The sequence below is a fragment of the Callithrix jacchus genome, chromosome 10, assembly GCF_049354715.1.
Source record: "Callithrix jacchus isolate 240 chromosome 10, calJac240_pri, whole genome shotgun sequence".
In the NCBI taxonomy this organism is placed as follows: domain Eukaryota; kingdom Metazoa; phylum Chordata; class Mammalia; order Primates; family Cebidae; genus Callithrix; species Callithrix jacchus.
This window is the reverse complement of record NC_133511.1, coordinates 85,947,145-85,967,179: the sequence shown is the minus strand read 5'-3', so window position 1 is coordinate 85,967,179 and position 20,035 is coordinate 85,947,145. Positions and strand designations below refer to the sequence as shown.

Sequence of the window (20,035 nt, the reverse complement as noted above, 5' to 3'; positions counted from 1 at the left end):
TGTGCTTAGCAAGTGACTGCCATTTTTTAACACAGGTGACTGCCAGCTCTGTTTTCCTTAGAAACTTTCCATTTTCCTGCTCCTCTTTGCACCCTCTAGTCCTGCTGTCCGTGCCTTTGCTTCTGTCTTGGGTTGGATCCTTTATTTCCTTTATTCCCAGAAGACATAGGGCAAGAAAGAAGCCCTATGTCTTATTTCTTGGTTTGTACCCTCTTTTGGTAAAACACATCTTCCTGAAGCTTCTTGAGAAAGGGTGGAAGACAGGTTTCGTCATTGCTAAGAGTCCCACTCCCCATTTCTAAGAATCCTGTTCCGTTATAATCTTCTTTAAGGCAGAGGCCATATGCTATGTTTCTTTGATCCTTCATGCTTGACATTCCCATTCTCCTACAGTCATTCTTCATTGTAAAGTCCTGAAATTATCTCAGTAACTTATCTGTTTACCTGTCTATTGTTTTTCTGCCTTGGATGCTTTATTCAACCAAAGCATTTTCCATTCATAGGACCCCCCCCAACCTCACCCTGTCCCACCAAAACTGTTGAATGAATAACAAAAATGGTAGTGTAGAAAGAGCATGAGTTTGGGAGTTAGACAGCCTTATGCTCAAATATTGGCCTTGTGCTTTTAGTTCTTAGACTTTGAGGAATTTACTTAACATTGCTAAGATTCCATTTTCTCAGTTGTCAAATAAGAGTGACTACTTCTCATTTTTCATATCAGGTGATGATGCTGATATAGTCAAGGATTGAGTTGTCATGATATCTGTAACTTATTTCCAAATGGTTAGGTCTCCACCTTCCCAAATATACACATACAAATGCAGAGAACAGATGTGAAAACACGGTAACAATTAGTGAGGCCAAGTTAAGGGTATGCAGGTGTTTATCATATTTTTTTTTCCAAACTTTTCTGTAGTTTGACAATTTTCACAATACAAATTTGAGGCAGGGGGAAAACAGCTGTCTTACAGGGTCTTTGCTAGGATTAAAGGAAGAACTTAGTATGCCTGGCTGTATCAGATGCTCAATAAATGTTCACACCCTTCATTCCCTGGGGCTAATCCCAACTGTGGACTGAGGAAATATAAAGGAACTGAGACCTGTGGATCCCCAGCCTGGCCATCAGCCAGCTCTGCAGAGGGCTCCCTTTTAACCTCACAACCCAGTAGTAAAAACTTGTCTCTTGACTTCGCTCCCTATAGCAGACCCACAAATGGCCTCCCAAAAGATCTCCACACCAAATCTGCTGAACCTATGTTACTTTATTTACTTAAAGGCATTTACAGATGTAATTAAGTTACGGATCTTGAGATAAGATCATCCTAGATTATCTAGGTTGGCCCTAAATCCAATGGCAACTGTCCTTAAAAGAAGCATACAAAGGAAAACAGACAGAAGAGGTGAAACATGGTGAAAGCTCATCTCTGCTAAAAATACAAAAATTAGTTTGGCATGATGGCACATGCCTGTAATCCCAGCTATTTGGGTGGCTGAGGCACAAGAATTGCTTGAACTAGGGAGGTGAAGGTTGCAGTGAGCCAAGATTGCACATTGCACACTGCCCTCCAGCCTGGGTGACAGAGCAAGATTCTGTCACAAAAAAAAAAAAAAAAAAAAAAAAAGAAGAGGAGAAGGCAGTGTGAAGACAGAGGCAGAGGCAGAGATTGGAGTGATGTGGGCACAAGTCAAGGAGGCCAGAGAATGTTGGCAGCCGCCAAAGTTGTAAGAGGCAAAGAACGTATTTTCCTCTTAGAGCCTCCAAAGGGAGTACAGCCTTCTAACACCTTTAGTTTAGACTTGAGGCCTCCAGAACTGTGAGAGTTTCTAGCCACCAAGCTTGTGGTCATTTCTTACAGAAGCCTGGGGAAACTAATATACTCCCCCTGCCAAGTCCTCAACTTGTGCTCCTATTCATGCAGCTTGGCTCTACCCAAGTCATTCCATAGCCCTTTCTAAGCTCCCAAGCCTTCATTTCCACAGCCAGGGAGCCACTCCTTGCTATGGGCACTCCATTGACTCTTACCTGACCTCTGCGCAGCATCTTGGTCAGCTGCTTGCTGCAGCATCTCTCTGATACCAGCTAGCTGCTTCTCTGCTCTTTGCATGTGACTTTTCCTTCAGATCTCAAGCCCCATTCTTATGGTTTAGTTTTCTGGTTCCCAGGGCTAGTTATCTCTAATCTAACTAACCCTACCAACTACCATGCCCAGTTATGAGATTTTTTAATAGTTAAAAACAATGAGCATAATAATCTATGGTGAAAAGAAATCAAGACAGTGGCTGCCTGTGGGGGTGGAGTGGGAACAAACTGGGAAGGGGCATAAGAGAACTTTCTAGGCTGAAAGAGATGGTCTATGTAGTGATAGAACTCTGGGATACACAAATGTTCGCACCTGCTAAAAGTAATCAAAATGTAACTTAAGATCTCTGCATTTTATTATATGTATGTAAATTAGTCATCAACCAAAAAAATTTAAAAAATTAAAAAGAACAAGGCAAACCTGCTTTTAACAAACTTAAAAGAAAAAAAAGTCACAAATGAAAAATGATTTTTTTTTAAAAAGTCACTTGGTTAATTTGGGTTTCTCACCTTTGGCACTACTGGTGTTTTGAGCCAGACGATTATTTGAGGGGCTGTCTTGTGCCCTGACTGGCAGCAGCCCTGGCTTCTACCACTAAATACCAATACCATCCTCTGCACTTCCCCCAACTTGCCCAATTTGTGACACCCAAAAACATCTCCAGACACTGCCAAATGTCCCATAGAGGGAAAAGTCGACCCCCTATTCATGTGTAGTGTTCAGCCACTGCCATCCCAGAAGAGGTGATTTGTGTACAGTATGACAAGTTTGGGAGATAAACTGAAGGTGACCTGCCAATAAACCTTTCTCCAATGGAGAAAAAATGTTGGTCACCAGGGATGTGGGCATGACCCAATATTTATTTCTCCACTCTTCAGTTCTAGTTGGGGCAGGGGAGGGGTACGGGTAGGGAAGAACAAGGATACCTAATGAGTAAGAATACCGAAAGTAGTAGGAGGAGAAGGAGGGAGGAAGAGGAGAGAAAAAGAGAAAGAGAAGGGAGGAGGAGGAGGGAGGAAGAGATAGGAGAACAAGGAGCATCAGTTATTTTAGCAGTTGCTGTCGTGATAGTGATACAATACTAATGATAACTCATATTTATACATGTAATATATGTTTAAATCCTTAAAAAATCCACTAATTTCTCCCCAGTAATATCCCTTTAAGAAAGGTAGATATATTAATTTTCTCTATAGATAATAAAATCAGAGACACCCGCCCCCTGCCCGCAGCGCCCGCCGCCCGTTAAGTGCGAGCCCGGGCACAGGGGCCGGATCAGGCCGGGGGCCGGCGGCGGTCTGGGAGCGGCGCGCCATGTACACCATCACCAAGGGGCCCAGCAAGCTGGTCGCGCAGCGCCGCACAGGTCCCACGCAGCAGCAGGTGGAGGGCCGGCTCGGCGAGCTCCTGAAATGCCGGCAGCCCGCGCCGCCGACCGCGCAGCCCCGTGGGCGCAGCCCTTCGCGCAGCCGCCGGGACCCTGGCCCCTGTCGAGTCCGGGGCCAAGGCTTGTGTTCAATCGTGTGAATGGCCGGCGGGCTCCCTCCACGTCCCCATCCCTCGAGGGGACCCAGGAGACCTACACACCGGCCCACGAGGAGAATGTCCGCTTTGTGTCCGAAGCCTGGCAGCAGGTGCAGCAGCAGCTGAATGGTGGCCCAGCCAGTAAGGGCGGGCCGAGGCCTGTGCAGTACGTGGAGAGGACCCCCAATCCCCGGCTGCAGAACTTCGTGCCCATTGACCTGGACGAGTGGTGGGCGCAGCAGTTCCTGGCTAGAATCACCAGCTGTTCCTAGCGGCTGCTGGGAGGAAATGCTGCTACGGCCGACCGTCACCAGGAGAGGAACTTGGCGCCCTGCCCGCCCACCCACTGCACCTGGCTGAGTGCCGGCCACACCTGAAGTGCCAGCATCGGGACTTTTGCACGTGTTGTCCCTTTGGCCTGGCTGTCCCAAGCTGCCATGGCCAGGGCCTGAACCTGTCTGACCTCAGCCCTGCTCACTGTGCCCAGGAACCAGCGACCAGCCCCTGGGGCTGGCAGGGAGGAACTCCGGGCTAATAAAGTTGGGAAACTGCCTAAAAAAAAAAAAAAAAAAAAAAAATCAGAGACAAAGATTAAGTGACTCCAAGGTCACAGTCAATTAAGGGAACAGCTAGAATTACCACCTTAGCCTTGGCCTTGTGTTGTTTTTCAATCCCTCACTTTCTTCCCACTGCAAACCCTATTTCCAGGCACTAGCATTACCTGGAGACTGGATGCAAATCAGAGAAAATTGTGTGCCTGGGAGGAAATAATCAGTCCCTGAAGGGCTGGCCCTACAGACTCAAGTTCACCTATATGAATAATAAATAGTAAAAAACAAAACAACAACAACAAAAAAACAAAAACAACTTTAGAACAACAGTCATCGAAGGTTTTCTTCATCTGTAAGATGTCTGAGGAGCACACTTTGTGGGTATAGGGAGGATGTATGTGCAGGGAAGGTGACCATATAATGGTGGCACCCAGCAAAAGGGAAAGCTCAGAATCCCAGAGACTGTGTTCCTGAGATGATAAACTCAGTCATCAAGTGAGGACTCCTCATTTCTCAGAATCGCAGTACTGTAATCTCTGGAAAGGCAGAGGCCTTGCTGTCTTGTTTTTTTTACCTGCCCCTGAGTATCTTTTAGGGAATAGATGCACAACTGGCATGTAGTGAATTAAATAAATTGTAGTGGTGTAGAAATCTCTGAATACGCTTTCACAAGGACTCTGGACTTAGCTCTGGTCTTTATCAGGAGACATCCCGTTCGCCCGGTTTATTCCCCACCAGCTGATTAACTTGCCTGAAACAATGGCTTCATCGGGACTTTCAATAGTTCTTTGTTTCCTGTAGGCTAAAGTCCAAAGGATTTGATTTAACTTTGAACATGTCCAACAATCTGATAGCAGCCAATTTATCCAAAATGACCATCTGCTTCCCACACTCTCAGCCCCGTGTTGCAGCCACACCAGAATTATCACAAGCCCCTGAATGGGTCGAGCTCTCTTCCAGCCTCTACCTTAAGGATTACTGGAGTTGGGAGGATTCCATTTTAAATAAGCTGTTCAGAGAGGGCTTCATTAATATGTTAAGATTGGAGCATAGACCTGAGGAATGTGAGGGGTGAACCATGTAAATATCTGGAAAGCGAGCATTCCAGACAGAAGGAATAATCAGGCAAAGGCCCTAAGATGAGAGTCCACCCACCAAGTTCAAAGAGCCACAAGGAGATCAGTGTGTCTGGAGCAGAGAGAGAGGGAGAAGACCAATAGGAGATGAGGTCTGAAATAAGGGAGGCAGGGCAAGGTCATGGAGAACCTATGGGCTTTTGTGAGGACTTTGGCTTTTATTCTGAGATGAGCTGCATTGGAGGGTTTTGGGCAGAGATATGACAAGATCTAACTTGCATTTTCAAAGGGTACCTCTGGCTTCTATGTTGAGCACAAGACTAGAAGCAGAGAGACCATTGTATTAATAGGGGCAAGGACCAGCAGATAGCAGTGAAAGTGGTGAAGAGTGATCAGAATTGCAGATGTATTTGGAGAGGAAAGTCTGCAAAAATCTATCTTAAAGCTGTATGTCAGGGATGGGTAGGAACCAGCCAGGACTGAGAAAAACCTTTACATGAACTCTGAAGCAGAGAATAGCTCTGCTCATTCAAGGGTCCAAAGACCAAGGCAGTTGGAGCTTAGTGAACAGGGAGGGGATGGGGTAAGAAGCTAACCAGGTGGGAAGGGGACAGATGAGGCTGGGCACTGCAGGCTACAGGGAGGAAGTCTCTGATGGGTTTCAAGCAGGGCCATGTCTTGATGTAATTTATGTTTTCAAAGATCACTCTTCTATATAGAGACTAAATAAACTGGCAAATGAGTCATTAAAATAGTCATATTTGTATTCAGGCAAATCAGTGTTCCTCTAGTGGTTCCACTTCTGCTTGCTTAGGGCCATGTGAAATGAGTCTCATTTCCTTCCCTGAGACTCCTTGCTGTCATCAGAACTCATCCACTTTGTTCAGTTACCCATGATGGAGTGCAGCATCACAGCTGCCCTGAGGCCCACACAGAGCAAAACATGGAAGCAGGGTGCTCCAGCTTCCATGCCCCGAGCCTGAGCAGCAGCAAGGATGGGCCACTCACCATTCTTTCCATTCTGCTGCTTGATACGTGAGGCACTCATTTGGCCCTAATGACTTCTCCTAATCTGATCTATTTCCCAATCTGATAACCACAATCATTATGGCCCCCAGACATAATGGCTTCCCACTAATGCTCAGCCATTGGGACTACATGGGTATGAATATGGGAAAATATTTGTCTTGTTTCCCTGATAGGTAATAAGGCATTAGAGGGAATGAGAGTGAATTAGCTTCTTTCTCTCAGTAGGTAGTATAATCTTTTGCATAAAAGTTGGTGACTCTCTTTCAGAGTATATATAAAAGAAGTATTGAGTATAACATGACCAACTAATTAGAGAACAGGACTTACATTAAATGAGGGCTAATTTTACACAAAATTAGCATTACTGCTGAAAGGGTTAAAAAAAAAGCTATTAAAGGCTCACCCTCATTTAATGGGGGGTGGGGAAATGTGGAGTTCAAAGAAAGGGGGTCCTCAGCTAGGTGGCACTCCTAAAGCAGTGGAAGTGCATAAGATAGACTCTTTCTTCTCTGCTGGTATTAGGCTCTTATTCCTTGATTTTCCTAAGCAACAAGGACATTTTCTAATTGTCATTCTGGGTGTATTCAAGAAGGGAAAATGAAATGAACATTTGTCAAGCACCTACCATAGGCATTTCTTCTATAGCAGGAAGTTTTCAAAATAAAATTTGGAATTAGCCATGTGATCAGTTAGAAAATAGGATTTGCCTTGCTGTTGTTTCTAATGTTTCTCCATCTGGAACTGGTGAAAATAGAAGCATTTTGAGTCAACATGGCAGTTGCATCTAAACGGCTTTGGTGCTTTCTTTATCACAACAGTGAATGATAAGGGAATAAAAGTAATAAGAATGAGTAAGAAACACTGAAGCCAGTGCCTATAGTACTATGAAAAGAAAGGTCTTTATTCTTGAGCAAAGGCTGGAAGTAATCAAGGCTGGATTTGCTAAGTAATGTTTATAGCTGTATTTTTAAATTCTGTTATTAAAATTTTTACAGAAAAAAATCACTTTGGTATCAAAAGTCTGAAACTTATGAACCCTTAGTCCTCTTCCATCCATCCTGTTTTCATAATATGGTTTTTAAAAGTAAGACTTAGATTTCATTGTCATATCCACCATACATACCAGCAGCACCAGGCTGTGCTCAACAGGTTCTCACTGAATGAATGCACTGAGTCAAAATCAGTCATGAATGGCCTGAGTTATATAAGCCCAATTACTTATTTCTCAATGAAATAGCAAATAGACTTGAAATTCTTTTCAGAAACACCCAGCAAACCTGAGTATATCAGAACTGAACCTATATATTTTTGACACTATGATGTCCTTTGACCAGAACCTAAACCAATGGGGATATTTCACTCTGGGCTGATGTCCTAGCCTCTGCTGAACCAGATGCCACCATCTCAGCCAAGAGCTAAGACTCATGGTGCTTCAGTAAAAGGTGATTTTTTCCTAGGAAGAGTTAAACTTCTTGAGCCAACAGGGCTTCCCTCAACTCCAACTTTTCTTGGTCCAGAAAACAACTCTGGGAGCCCCAGAGGGGGCTTTTGCTTCTCTGACTTCTCACACACTCTTCTTTCAAATGAATTTAAACCTTTTCTTGTCCAAATCCCTGCAGAAGAAAAAAAAAAAAGTAACCACTCTGCAGTTTTTCTACTATTATGCAAATAGATTAATCAGGCAATGCTCCTGTGAGAATTAATTTATATTTGAATCCAACGAGGCCTGGATGCTTGCTAACTGAACCCCCAGGCCAATGCCTCTGCTAGGTAGCACCTCATATTATTTCTTTGACGAAATGTGAACTGACATAAATACTATGGCTCCCTTTCAATCCGATTACCCCGTTACCTCACATCAATGCTACCCCAGCCATCAGATTCTGGCGTCTTTCCTTTCACCAGCTCCAGGAACAACGGACAACTCCTCCTCGATAAACAAGCATCCACGCTGCCATCTCGTACCCCCACTCCTAACCCATCATCCGCACTCAATGGGCTCTATTCGACAAGGTATTTTATTTTGTTTGTAGGAATCAAGGATTAAAACCAGTTCAAAATCAAGCCAGGCTGGAGCTGCTCATTCAGAGCTACGCTTTCACACAATCAGTCACTAAGAGCCTCTGGAAATAACACCCCTGAAGTATCCACCCTTTAATAGACGTCATCCCTCTGGGACGCCTCCTCCGCTTCATCTCCCTCCCTTAACGTCTTATGAACTCTTTTAAAAACACACACAAAACAAATAGCAGCACAGGTTTCCCTGGACTTGCGTGACCTGAAGCTCAGTCAAAATGAACCTACGTTTTAAACCATACCTTTGTACTAAACTCATGTTGACAACCACTAAATTCTTTCCATTGCTCCGCATAGAAACTTAAAAAAAAAAAAAAAAAAAAAAAAGATTTCTTTCTTTACCCTTGCCTCCTCCTGCCCCCCCGTTTTTTAAACTTTGCACATTTAAAAGGCTTGGCTAAACAATCCACCAGGTGGGGGCAAAGCTTTTCTATGTGGCAGCTCTATTTCTGGAGCCCCCACCTTAGTAATTAGATTAGCAGGCAACATATGAATAGCAGCCCTTCTCTCTTCATGCTTTATGCGATTGATTGCACATAACTGATAGCAAAATCTCCTGAATGGTGGCAGAAAAAAACACATGGATTTGTGAACTGTTCTATGATGAAAATGCAAATGAGAGGAAGAAAACAATGCAAGCTTTATTTTTAAAAAGCAACGCCTAGTAATCATAGTACTTGGTTTTTTGAGAAAGGGTCAGAAGTTACACATGAGCAGAAACTAGGGCTGTGGTTATATATGTTAGCTTTGTAGTAAAACAGTTTGAATATTTCGGTGCGCCCTTTTAGCACAACCTAAAATAGAAGGGCATGACCCTGCAGACAAGCTTGTCTCTCTGAATTGATGAAGGCAGGAATATCTTTTCTAACCACAGTCCTTCTAGAGGCTCTGAATTTTAGAAAGCCATTGAAACATCTTTTAACTACATATGTATATTAAGTAACTATTCAATTTTTAAAAATAAGGCAAAGCAAAATAAGTATTAAAAATTAAAATTCATGAATACTCATTTAGCTAACTATAAGGAAATTATGATTTTTGTCAAATATCATTTATATTTTTTTGCAATTTGCTTTTCTTTCTGTTATTCCAGATTTATGAAATCTCTATTTTCATAAAAAGTAGATTTCCATTTAAAAGTGAAAAAGGCATTGAGCAAACATATTACATTGTAATAATTAATTTTAATTAAGAGGGCCACACTCCCTTTCCTCCCACCCTAACCTTGACGCCTTTCAGCAAATGTCTAAAATCTGCTGCTTACTATCTGCCAATTACAGGTTTAGTAGCTATTCAGGAATATTGTTTGATACCACATTTTTACTCAAAAATAAGTGCAACTCAGGCTCGGTGTGGTGGCTCACACCTGTAACCCCAGCACTTATGGGAGGTTGAGGTGGGAGGATTGCTTGGGCTCAGGAGTTTGAGAACAGCTTGGGCAACATGGCAAAACCCTATCTCTTCAAAAAATACAAAATTAATTAGCTGGGCATGGTGGCACATGCCTGTAGTTCCAGCTACACAGGAGGCTGACGTCAGATATTGCTTGAGCCTGGAAAGTCAAGGCTGCAGTGTGTTGAGACTGTACCACAGCACTCTAGCCTGGGCAACAGAGCAAGACTGTCTCAGAAAAAAAAAAAAAAGAATTGCAATTCAGTTTTTCCCTTCCTTTGTTCTGGTTTTTCATCACTTATTTAACAAACTCTCATTCAGTGTCTACTGATGGCTAGGTGTAGCTGCAGTGGCAGACTCTCAGGAGATTTCAGGATGACCAGTGTGGCTAAAATCCCTCTCCTGTCACATTCTTTCTTTACCTACAATTGACGGCCGCAGAAATCTTCTCCGGCTAGCCCAGCCCTATTCAGTCCTGCCCCTCAGTGGGAAACAGCACTAGGAGACTTAATGCGTCAGCCTAGAGGGCTCAGCTTCTGGTCCCTCTCATTGTTGTTGCCTTCTTCTGGTGACAAACACTCCCAGGCTACCCTGAGTGCCCCTTGCTTTCTGTGTTTCCATAACTGACCCTTTGTGGGGTCAGTGGTCCTAACCTAGTGGTCCCCAGTTGGGGCTATTTGTGCCCTCCTGGGAACATTTGGCAGTTTCTGGTTGTTTAGTTCATTCTCATGCTGCTGATAGAGACATACCCTTTAAAAAGGAAAGAGGTTTAATTGACTCACAGTTCAGCATGGTTGAGGAGGCCTCAGGAATCTTACAATCATAGTGGAAGGGGAAGCAAACATGTCCTTCTTCACATGACAGCAGGAGAGAGAAGAATGAGAGTTAGGGGGCAGGGCAGCCCCTTATAAAACCATCAAACCTCGTGAGAACTCACTTACTATCACAAGAACAATATGAGGGTATCCACCCCCCTGATTAAATTACCTGCCACCAGGTCCCTCCCACAACATGGGGATTATAGGAAATACAATTAAGATGAGATTGTGTGGAGACACAGCCAAACCATATCACCGAAGACATTTCTGATTGTCATGATGAGGTATCTGAGGAATGTGCTACTGGCATCTGTTGGATAGAAGCCAGTGGTGCCACTAAACATCCTACAATGTACCGCAGGGCTCCACATGATGTTAAAAAACCTTGCCATAACCAGTCCTTTCCCCAATCCCATAGGCAGTGTAGGCTGCTGGGTAGGAACCTGGACTTCAGGTTAGATCATTCAGGACCAAATCCACCTCTGCCACTAAATTAGCTATATGACCCCCTGCAAGCTACATTATACTTTTTGAGCTTCAGTTTGTCTATAAAATGGACTTATGAGGAGACAATGAAATAAAATACATAAGCACTAGCACAGTACTCACTAAAATAGAAGCCATCATTACTGCTGCAACTGTTATTATTATAATCCCCAAATCTAGTCTCCTGAGTCCTGCTAGTTAATGGAAAATTCCTTCCTATGAACTTTCTCCCCATTGCTCAGACCAGAGATGCCATATGGGGTCATGGGTCCACAACTTCTGCCTCCAGAGCCTTGGAAGGCATTATTAATTAATAACAGCATTTTTTCCCATACTACTCAGAGTTGGCCTCAGAATCCTTCTCTGCATAGTATGCTGAATCTATTTCAGTTCATGTGCTGAATCTCTACCAATTAGTGAGCTTCAGCACATAAACCGAAATGTAGTTGTCATCTTTATCCATATGCTATCTCTTACTAGAGGTTATCTCTTGCTAGAAATAATGAGTTCCCAGTCACTAGAAGTCTTAGGTAAGACTGACATGAAAGTGGTTTCACAGAGAGGATCCAAAAATTGGATGCATGTTTGGATAACCACCTTGGTAGCATGAGACCTGCACTCTGGATTGGCAACCTCTGTGCTTAAAACACAAGTCATAAGGAATATGATTTTGGTGAGAACATAAGTTAACGTAGGATGAATTATCTGATAACTGTAAAATCTGATAATAAAAGCTTGTTTCTTGCCCATGCCACAATCTGATGCAAAGTGGGTGGCTCTCCCAAGTAACTCAGAGATCCAGGTTCATTCCATCTTGTACCACTGATACCCCAACGTGTAGTGTTTCACTGAAAGGAGAAAAAAGAAAGAAATGTATATTGGGAATTTTATATGCCAGGTCTGAAAATGGTATATATCACTTCTGTCCAAGTTCTATTAGCCAGAACATAGTCACATGGCTCTTTCAACCAAAAGAGAAACCAGGAAATAAATGTTCTAACTGTGTGTCCCTAAAGAGGAAAAGAATGGGTATTAGTGAGCATAAGCAGTACCTGTGGTAGAGTAACTAAACAATGAACAAAAGCCAGGAGTGAGACACAGTGATAAAGGGCAGCTACTAAGACTCAACTCTGGTTGTAGCTTTCAGTAGGGCATACTTCACAAATCATGCTTTAACATGCAGTAACAGGCACTGTCTGTTGCCTACCTAAAGCCACACCCATTTTTTCCTAATAACATGCACGTGTTTCCAGGAAGTTGGGCCCTTCACTAGCCCAAGAGAGGTGAACCTTGATCTGTTTAATCAAATAATGGTCATTCCATTTTCCTTGCCAGTGACTGGTCAATTGGCACTATTCTGAATGATGAGATAAAAGCAATCCTTAGGTTAGGCTTCTGGAAAAGATTTTTCCTGCTGATAAAAGGAAAGAGAAGAGAATAAATTGGCTCATCCCTTTTCTGCTGAACATTGTCACTGGTTTGTGATGCCTGGAGGTAGGGCAACCATCAGGGACCATTTGGGAACCACCCAAAGAGGACAAGTCAAACACTAAAGATGGCTGAGCAGAGAAGGAAAGAACCTGAGTCTTCTGGTGCTATCAACAGGCTGATGAATTAATGAACTGTTATCTGCCATCCCTTCTCTGTCTGGTATTCTTCCTCCTAGGAGTATCTTCCTTCTGGGTTTCTTGCTTTGTGAAATAATAATTTTCCTTTAGAGTTTATTCTATTTTTGGATGGGTCTTTTGCCACTTGGAGTCAAAAGCATTCTGACTCATAGATATGTACTAGACATTTGAGATATATCTACTTCAAACTGGAGCCAAGGTAGAATTGGAATTCACATGTAATTTCCTTTTGTCAGAACAGGACTCCAAGATCTCCTCCACAGGCTTGGTCCCCTGCCCTCACAAAGTTCACTTTTTAAAAATCTAATAACTACTTATGTGAGTAAGTAAGTGCTGGAAATGCTGCATCCACTTCTTGAGATTGCTGTAAATATTAAATGAGTTGATACGTAAGTACTTAGAACAGTACCTGGAATTCTGTGAGTGCTAAATATGTTGTCACATAATTGGTAGTAGTACTAGTGGTGGTGGTAGTAGTAGCAGTAGAACGCTACATTTTTATAAGCCAGTGAAACTTTATTCATTGCTGAATGCCTTCTGGGTGTCAGTTTGGCTTGGCTTATGAGTATGATGATGTTTTAATGCTGTTAGTACTTCAAGGCAAAAGAATAGGGCCCCAGATCAGAATTGAAACCACAGACAACTCCCATCAACCTCCCAAATCCCAAGACTCAGAGAGTGGTTTTGAGTCAGTACAAAACTATGGCTATGAACACAGGTTCTAGGGTAGACTACTGAGTTCTAAGCCTCAGCTCCGGTGTTTACTATATGTGTGTCCTTGGGCATTGTACCAGTCAGGATCTAATTAGAGGCTCAGAACCAACAAAATATATGCATAAATATATATTATATTTACCTCATATATATCATACATAATATATGTAGCATGTATATCGTATGTATTGTATCATACATATGTAGCACATATGTCATCTATCCATATCCATATCCATATCCATATATATGTATATGGATTTGTTACAGGAATTTGACCTGATCCAACTGTGGGAGTGAGCTAAGCAGCCTCCATAAGATTGTCTTGACATCTGATACTGGAGCATGAGGTCCACGGAGCAGGCAGTTGGGAAGGAATGGTGGCCGAAAGGTAAGGGGCGATCAAGAGCAGGAAGGAACCCACCAGCATGAGCTGCAAGCCCATGAGAACAGACTGAAACCTACCCTGGTCAGTCCCTGCTGCCTCTGTCCTTGTGAGTGTGGATGTCCTGCCAAAGCTCAAGCCATCTTCATGCTGCTAAACACACACACCTGGCCCCGGAGTTGAGGAAGCTGGGAGCCTGGAACACTTGCAGACCCAGCTGCTGCCTCATGCCAGTGAAGTGGCTAAAACATGGCTACCACTTTTCTTTCACCCTCCAAATCTCTCAGGCTCTCTTTTGTGGCCCACCCTAACTGGTATCACATAGGGAGGGAATTGTGGAAAATGTAGTTCTGCCTAGTCAAGTTAACACAATATAAGGCTACCACAGTTATATTATTAACTTTCCCTCAGTTTTTATGTTCTCTCCTTTAAATAAGTAGACATAATAATAGTAGAGTATCGGAGCTGACTGGGAGCGACCGAGCGGGCCGCCGCCGCCGCCATGAACCCCGAATATGACTACCTGTTTAAGCTGCTTTTGATTGGCGACTCAGGCGTGGGCAAGTCATGCCTGCTTCTGCGGTTTGCTGATGACACGTACACAGACAGCTACATCAGTACCATCGGGGTGGACTTCAAGATTCGAACCATTGAGCTGGATGGAAAAACTATTAAACTTCAGATCTGGGACACAGCGGGCCAGGAGCGGTTCCGGACCATCACTTCCAGCTATTACCGGGGGGCTCATGGCATCATCGTGGTGTATGACGTCACTGACCAGGAATCCTATGCCAACGTGAAGCAGTGGCTGCAGGAGATTGACCGCTACGCCAGCGAGAACGTCAATAAGCTCCTGGTGGGCAACAAGAGCGACCTCACCACCAAGAAGGTGGTGGACAACACCACAGCCAAGGACTTTGCAGACTCTCTGGGCATCCCTTTCCTGGAGACGAGTGCCAAGAACGCCACCAATGTCGAGCAGGCGTTCATGACCATGGCTGCTGAGATCAAAAAGCGGATGGGCCCCGGAGCAGCCTCCGGGGGCGAGCGGCCCAATCTCAAGATCGACAGCACCCCTGTAAAGCCGGCGGGTGGCGGCTGTTGCTAGGAGGGGCACATGGAGTGGGACAGGAGAGGGCACCTTCTCCAGATGATGTCCCTAGAGGGGCAGGAGGTGCCTCCCTCTCCCTCTCCTGGGGCATTTGAGTCTGTGGCTTTGGGGTGTCCCGGGCTCCCCATCTCCCTCTGGCCCATCTGCCTGCTGCCCTGAGCCATGGTTCTGTCGGGGTCCTTAAGGGAGGACACCCAGGACCTGTGGCTGGGCAGGGTGGGGGGCCTGCTCTGCTGCTGCCTCTAGGTAACTTTCCAAGATGCCCACCACACACCTTTCTTTGGAATGAGGGCTCTTCTGTCAGTCTCCCACCCCCATGTATGCTGCACTGGGTTTCTCTCCTGCCCCTTCTTTCTTTTCTCCCCCTGCCCAAGAGCTGACTGTCTCCCCAGCCTCTACTGCCCTGGCTGCAGTCAGTGCCCAGGGCCAGGAGTGTGGCCAGGGGGTCCAGGACCTGGGCTGGACCTCAGGACGGGCATGGGGGCCACAGAGGCCCAGCAGCCTACCCTTTCCTCTCCCTACTGCCTCCTCTCCCCTCCCACACTCCCAGCTCAAGCCGTCCAGCTGTGGTGGGGTCTGAGTACATCTAGGGCTGGTGGGTGGGTAGTGGTGCTGGGCCTGTGTCTTGAGCCCGGAGGGAGTCTGCTCCTGCCACCCTCTGCCCTGCCAGAGCCAGGCCTGCCCACTGTGCCCCTTTGTCCCCACTTCAGGCAGAGGCGGAAGGCCCACCGAGCCAGAGGCTGGGCACCAGCCTTAACCCTCACTCTGCCAGCACCTCCCTTTCCCCGAGACAGCACATCTGGCTCACTTTCCCCTCTGTCCCTGGAGCCTGCCAGGGCAGGCCCTCAACCCCTGCCGCTACTTATCCTCTGGGGAATGTGGGTTCCACCCAGGGTTTGGGGGCCTCTCTGCTCACCCACTCTGTACCCAGGATCCTATCCCCTGTCCTCTGGCCCAGCTGCTTCCTGCAGGAAAGCAAGTTTTTGGTCTCCCTGAGAAGCCATGCCCCTCATGCTGTCTTGCCTGTCCCACCTGTGCCCTACCCTCCAGCTTGTATTTAAGTCCCTGGGCTGCCCCTCGGGGTGCCCCCTGCTCCCAGGTTCCCCTCTGGTGTCCTGTCAGGCATTTTGCAAGGAAAAGCCACTTGGGGAAAGATGGAAAAGGACAAAAAAAAAAAATCAATAAATTTCCATTGGCCCTCGGGTGAGCTGAGGGTTTTTGCAAGGAAAAAAAAAAAATAATAATAATAGTAGAGTATCTCCCTCATAAGGTTGTTTTGAGGATTATTCAAAATAATGCATGGAAAATATTTAACATGGTACCATGCAGATAGTAAGTACTCAATAAAGGTACTATATCACTATCATTGTTGCTTTTATTATTATTGGTTTAAGTATTCTTCACCAGGCCAAATGCAGTGGCTTGTGCCTGTAATCTCAGCACTGTGGGACGCCAAGGCAAGCAAATCATCACTTGAGGTCAGCAGTTCGAGACCAGCCAGGCCAACATAGTGTAATCCCGTCCCTAATAAAAATACAAAAAATTAGCTGGGTATGGTGACATATACCTGTAGTCCCAGCTACTCGGTAACTGAGGCAGAAGAATTGCTTGAACCCAGGAGGCAAAGGTTGCAGTGAGCTCAGATTGCACCACTGTATTCCAGCGTGGGCAACAGAGTGAGACTTCCATCTCAAAAAACAAACGAACTAACTAAAACAAAACAAAACAACAACAACAACAAAAAAATCTTCACAATATCTAAAAGGAAATCTGGTATAGAATTAGGAATTAGGACATTTTGTTTCTTATGGGGAAAAGGCATTCAATTCTCATGTATCTAAATACAGGCTGGTCACTGTTGTAGGGAATATATACTTTTTACAATCTTTTATGGTAGGTATTATTATACCCATTTTAGATGAAGCCGTTGACAAAACTAAGGAACAGAAAGGCCGAGTAACTAGACCCAAGGTCATATAAACACAGACACACAGACCAATGGAACAGAACTGAGAGCCCAGAAACAAACCCGCATGTTTAGCACCAACTGATTTTTGGCAAAGATGCCAAGAACACGTAATGGGGAAAGAATACTCTCTTCAATAAAGAGTTCCGGGAAAACTGGGTATCTACATGCAGAAGAATGAAATTAGATTGTTACCTCACACCATATAAAAAATCAACTCAAAATAGATTAGAGACTTAAATGTAAGACCTGAAACTATGACACTACTAGAAGAAAACATAGGAGAAAAGCTTCATGACATTGGTCTGGGCAATAGTTACTTTGAATGTGACCCTAAAAGCACAGGCAATGAAAGTAAAAATAGACAAATGGGATTACATCAAACTAAAAAGCTTTCTGCATTACAAAGGAAATGATCAACAGAATGAAGAGAAAACCTACAGAGTAAGAGAAAATATCTGTAAACTATACGTCTCCTAAGAAGTTAATATCCAAAATATATAAGGAATGCAAATACTTCTATAGTAAGAAAACAACTCAATTTTTTAAATGGGAAAAGGATCTGACTAGACATTTCTCGAAGAAAGACAAATGACCAACAGGAACATAAAAACCGTCAACGTCATTAATCATCAGAGAAATGCAAATTAGAGCTACAATGAGATATCACCTCACACCTGTAAGAATGGCTACTATCAAAAAGACAAAAGATGACACGTGTTGGTGAGAATGTGGAGAAAATGGATGTCTCATACACTTTTGGTGGGAATGTAAATTAGTACAGACATTATGAAAAACAGTATGTAGGTTCTTCAAAAAATTAAAAATAGAACTACCATATGATCCAGCAATCCCACTACTGGGTATATATCCAAAGGAAATGAAATCATTGTGTTGAAGAGATATCTGCAGTCTCCTGTTTATTGTAGCATTATTCATAATAGCCTAGAAATGGAATCAACTGAATGTTCATAAAGCTGATGGATGGATAAAATGTGGCACATATACACAATGGAACACTATTCAACCACAGAAAGGAATTAAATTTTGTCATTTGTGACAACATGAATGAACTGGGAGGACATTATGTTAAATGAATTAAGCCAAGGCGGACATCACCTTCCAAAACTTTGGTTATGAAAGAAGTGCCATGATTGGGCCAAACAGGGATCTTACTTTAGATAACGCCCCACTCTGGGTTCTCTACAGCCCTGCGCATCTCCATAAGGCAGAAGTCCGTGGGACCACAGAGTCACAGTCACCTAAAGCCTATATATTTCCTTTTAGGCCCTGGAATTCTTTGCCCAAATAGAACCAAGCTCTTTTCCAAAGACTGCAGAAGCCCATCCCCAGGTCTCTCTGCCCAAGGTGGATCATATCACTGGTATGCCCATTAACAAACCTAAGGCGTAGCCCAGGAATGGGCTTTGTAAGAAGAGATAGTTACTGATAGACATAAGGTCAATGGAGAGTCCTTTTGAAAATGAACACAATTTGAAAGAACCAGTGGTGAAGGGAATATCGAAGCTATATAGAGATAATATGAACAAGGTCTTGCATCAATCAGGATTCCAGCAGCAGATTTTCCAGTGCAAATGGAAGAGACTATTTGTAGAGGTGTGAGCAGGGTACAGGAAATAAACAAAGGATGTTAATGTACTTAAAGAGCGGCAACAGTGGGAAGCCATTATATCCCATTATGCGCATAGGTGTGAAAGGGCAGAAGGTTGAAAAGACAATGGTGATCTTGGAAGCTGTAGCTAACAGTCCCTCCCAGAAATGCAACTAGGCAAGAAGGGAGTGGGAGGAATAAATACCTCTTCTGCCTTTGAATTGATGCTAGTGCTTTCCATTGATAGAAATCAACTAGAAGAATCTAGCCAGCAAGGTATCTTGGTGTCAATGCATGGCCTAGAGGCCAGCCTCTCAGGGTAAAGCAAGAGGGAGAAGGCATAGACAGTGGGGTTTAGAAGGGTAAACAGAAAACAGTTAACCAGCACAGTTCCCAAGGAGGCAGGAGGGGGCTTCTCAGCAGGGATATGAATAGAATGGAGAGGAAGTTGGCAAAAAGGAACCTCTGTCTGATGACCATCTCTTTTCTCTTTGCTGTGGAAGGTGAGGTTGATGGGAGATGACAGTAGCAGGCAGGGGAGAGTCTTATTATTCCTTCTGCAGATGGAAGCTGGCATTTGGTTTTGAGGCCTTTGTGTAGTATAGTAATACCATAAATAAAGCTATTTTCCTCATCTCTTACCAATGTAAGAGAATGCCACATTCTCTTATGCCTCCCTCTCCCTTCCCTACACTGACTAAGCAGAACTGCAGAGCAGACAGAAGTCTCTGGAGATTTCTTCTTCTCTCTTTACTGTACTAACATTTAAGCCTATCTTACCCCCATGCAAACAACTCTTCAGCAATTTAAAGACCCACCACAATTCAGAATATTTCCCTGTCAAGTACTGGCTCATAGTTCAAAATAGCCCCTCTGATAAAGGAGTGACCACTCCTTTAGCCAAATCAAGACTCCCTATCTGTTAGAAGAAAAATAATTTTTAAAACTAACTTTTACTACATGATAGAGAACTAGTAGCTTTGCCTTCAATCCTCCCATGGGTTGGATTTTGTCCCAACAGGGCAAATCTCTAAATCTCAAACAGAGACAAAATGAGCTTTGATGTTTGGAGGCAAGGATGATTCTCCCATACTCCTTCTCCAGCTTACAGGTTTTGGTTCTAAAAATGATTCTTTTTCCTTCTCTTGGGGCTCAGAAAACAATAGCCCAAAATATGGCACTTTGGCATGCTGAATGCTTTGAACAAAGGAGACTGAAAGTCCTCAGAAATAAGCCTCAGACACAAGGTTTCTCTCTGACCTTCTCCAGCCTCTCCCACTTCTCCTTCTGAAGTACAGGGAGCAGATGGCTCTGAAGTTTCCTTATCTGACTGAGGGAAATTCTTAAAAAAACACACACACACACAACTCTCTTCAGTCCCCTCCCTAAGAATCTCATCAAACAATCAGGGAAGATTAATCACTTTAGAAAAGATTGCAAGTTATCACCACACCCAACAAACTATTTTTATTCTTCTGGAGGTTGCTCCAAAATAGCTTTAAAAAGAATTTTTTTTAAATTTTTTTTGTAGAGACAAGAGTCTCAATATGTTGCCCAGGCTGGTCTCGAACTCCTGGACTCAAGTG

At 44.0% G+C, this 20,035-nt stretch overlaps 1 protein-coding gene and 1 pseudogene across 2 annotated transcripts; both read left to right on the top strand.

The window, feature by feature from the left end:
* The first annotated feature begins 3,328 nt into the window (after window positions 1-3,328).
* On the top strand, window positions 3,329-4,175 carry LOC100411329 (MAPK regulated corepressor interacting protein 2 pseudogene; annotated as a pseudogene). Its single transcript, XR_623960.5, has one exon. The product of XR_623960.5 is annotated as an MAPK regulated corepressor interacting protein 2 pseudogene (transcript).
* Window positions 4,176-14,227: 10,052 nt separating this feature from the next.
* LOC100393814 (RAB1B, member RAS oncogene family) lies at window positions 14,228-15,319 on the top strand. The gene has a single exon (XM_017977961.4). The coding sequence runs from the start codon at window positions 14,263-14,265 to the stop codon at window positions 14,866-14,868; it is 606 nt and encodes a 201-aa protein (XP_017833450.3). The 5' UTR covers window positions 14,228-14,262; the 3' UTR covers window positions 14,869-15,319.
* The last annotated feature ends 4,716 nt before the right edge of the window (window positions 15,320-20,035 follow it).

What these genes read in the sequence shown, in the direction of transcription:
- LOC100393814 (XM_017977961.4), top strand. Translation starts at nt 14,263, where the DNA reads ATGAACCCCGAATATGACTACCTGTTTAAGCTGCTTTTGATTGGCGAC.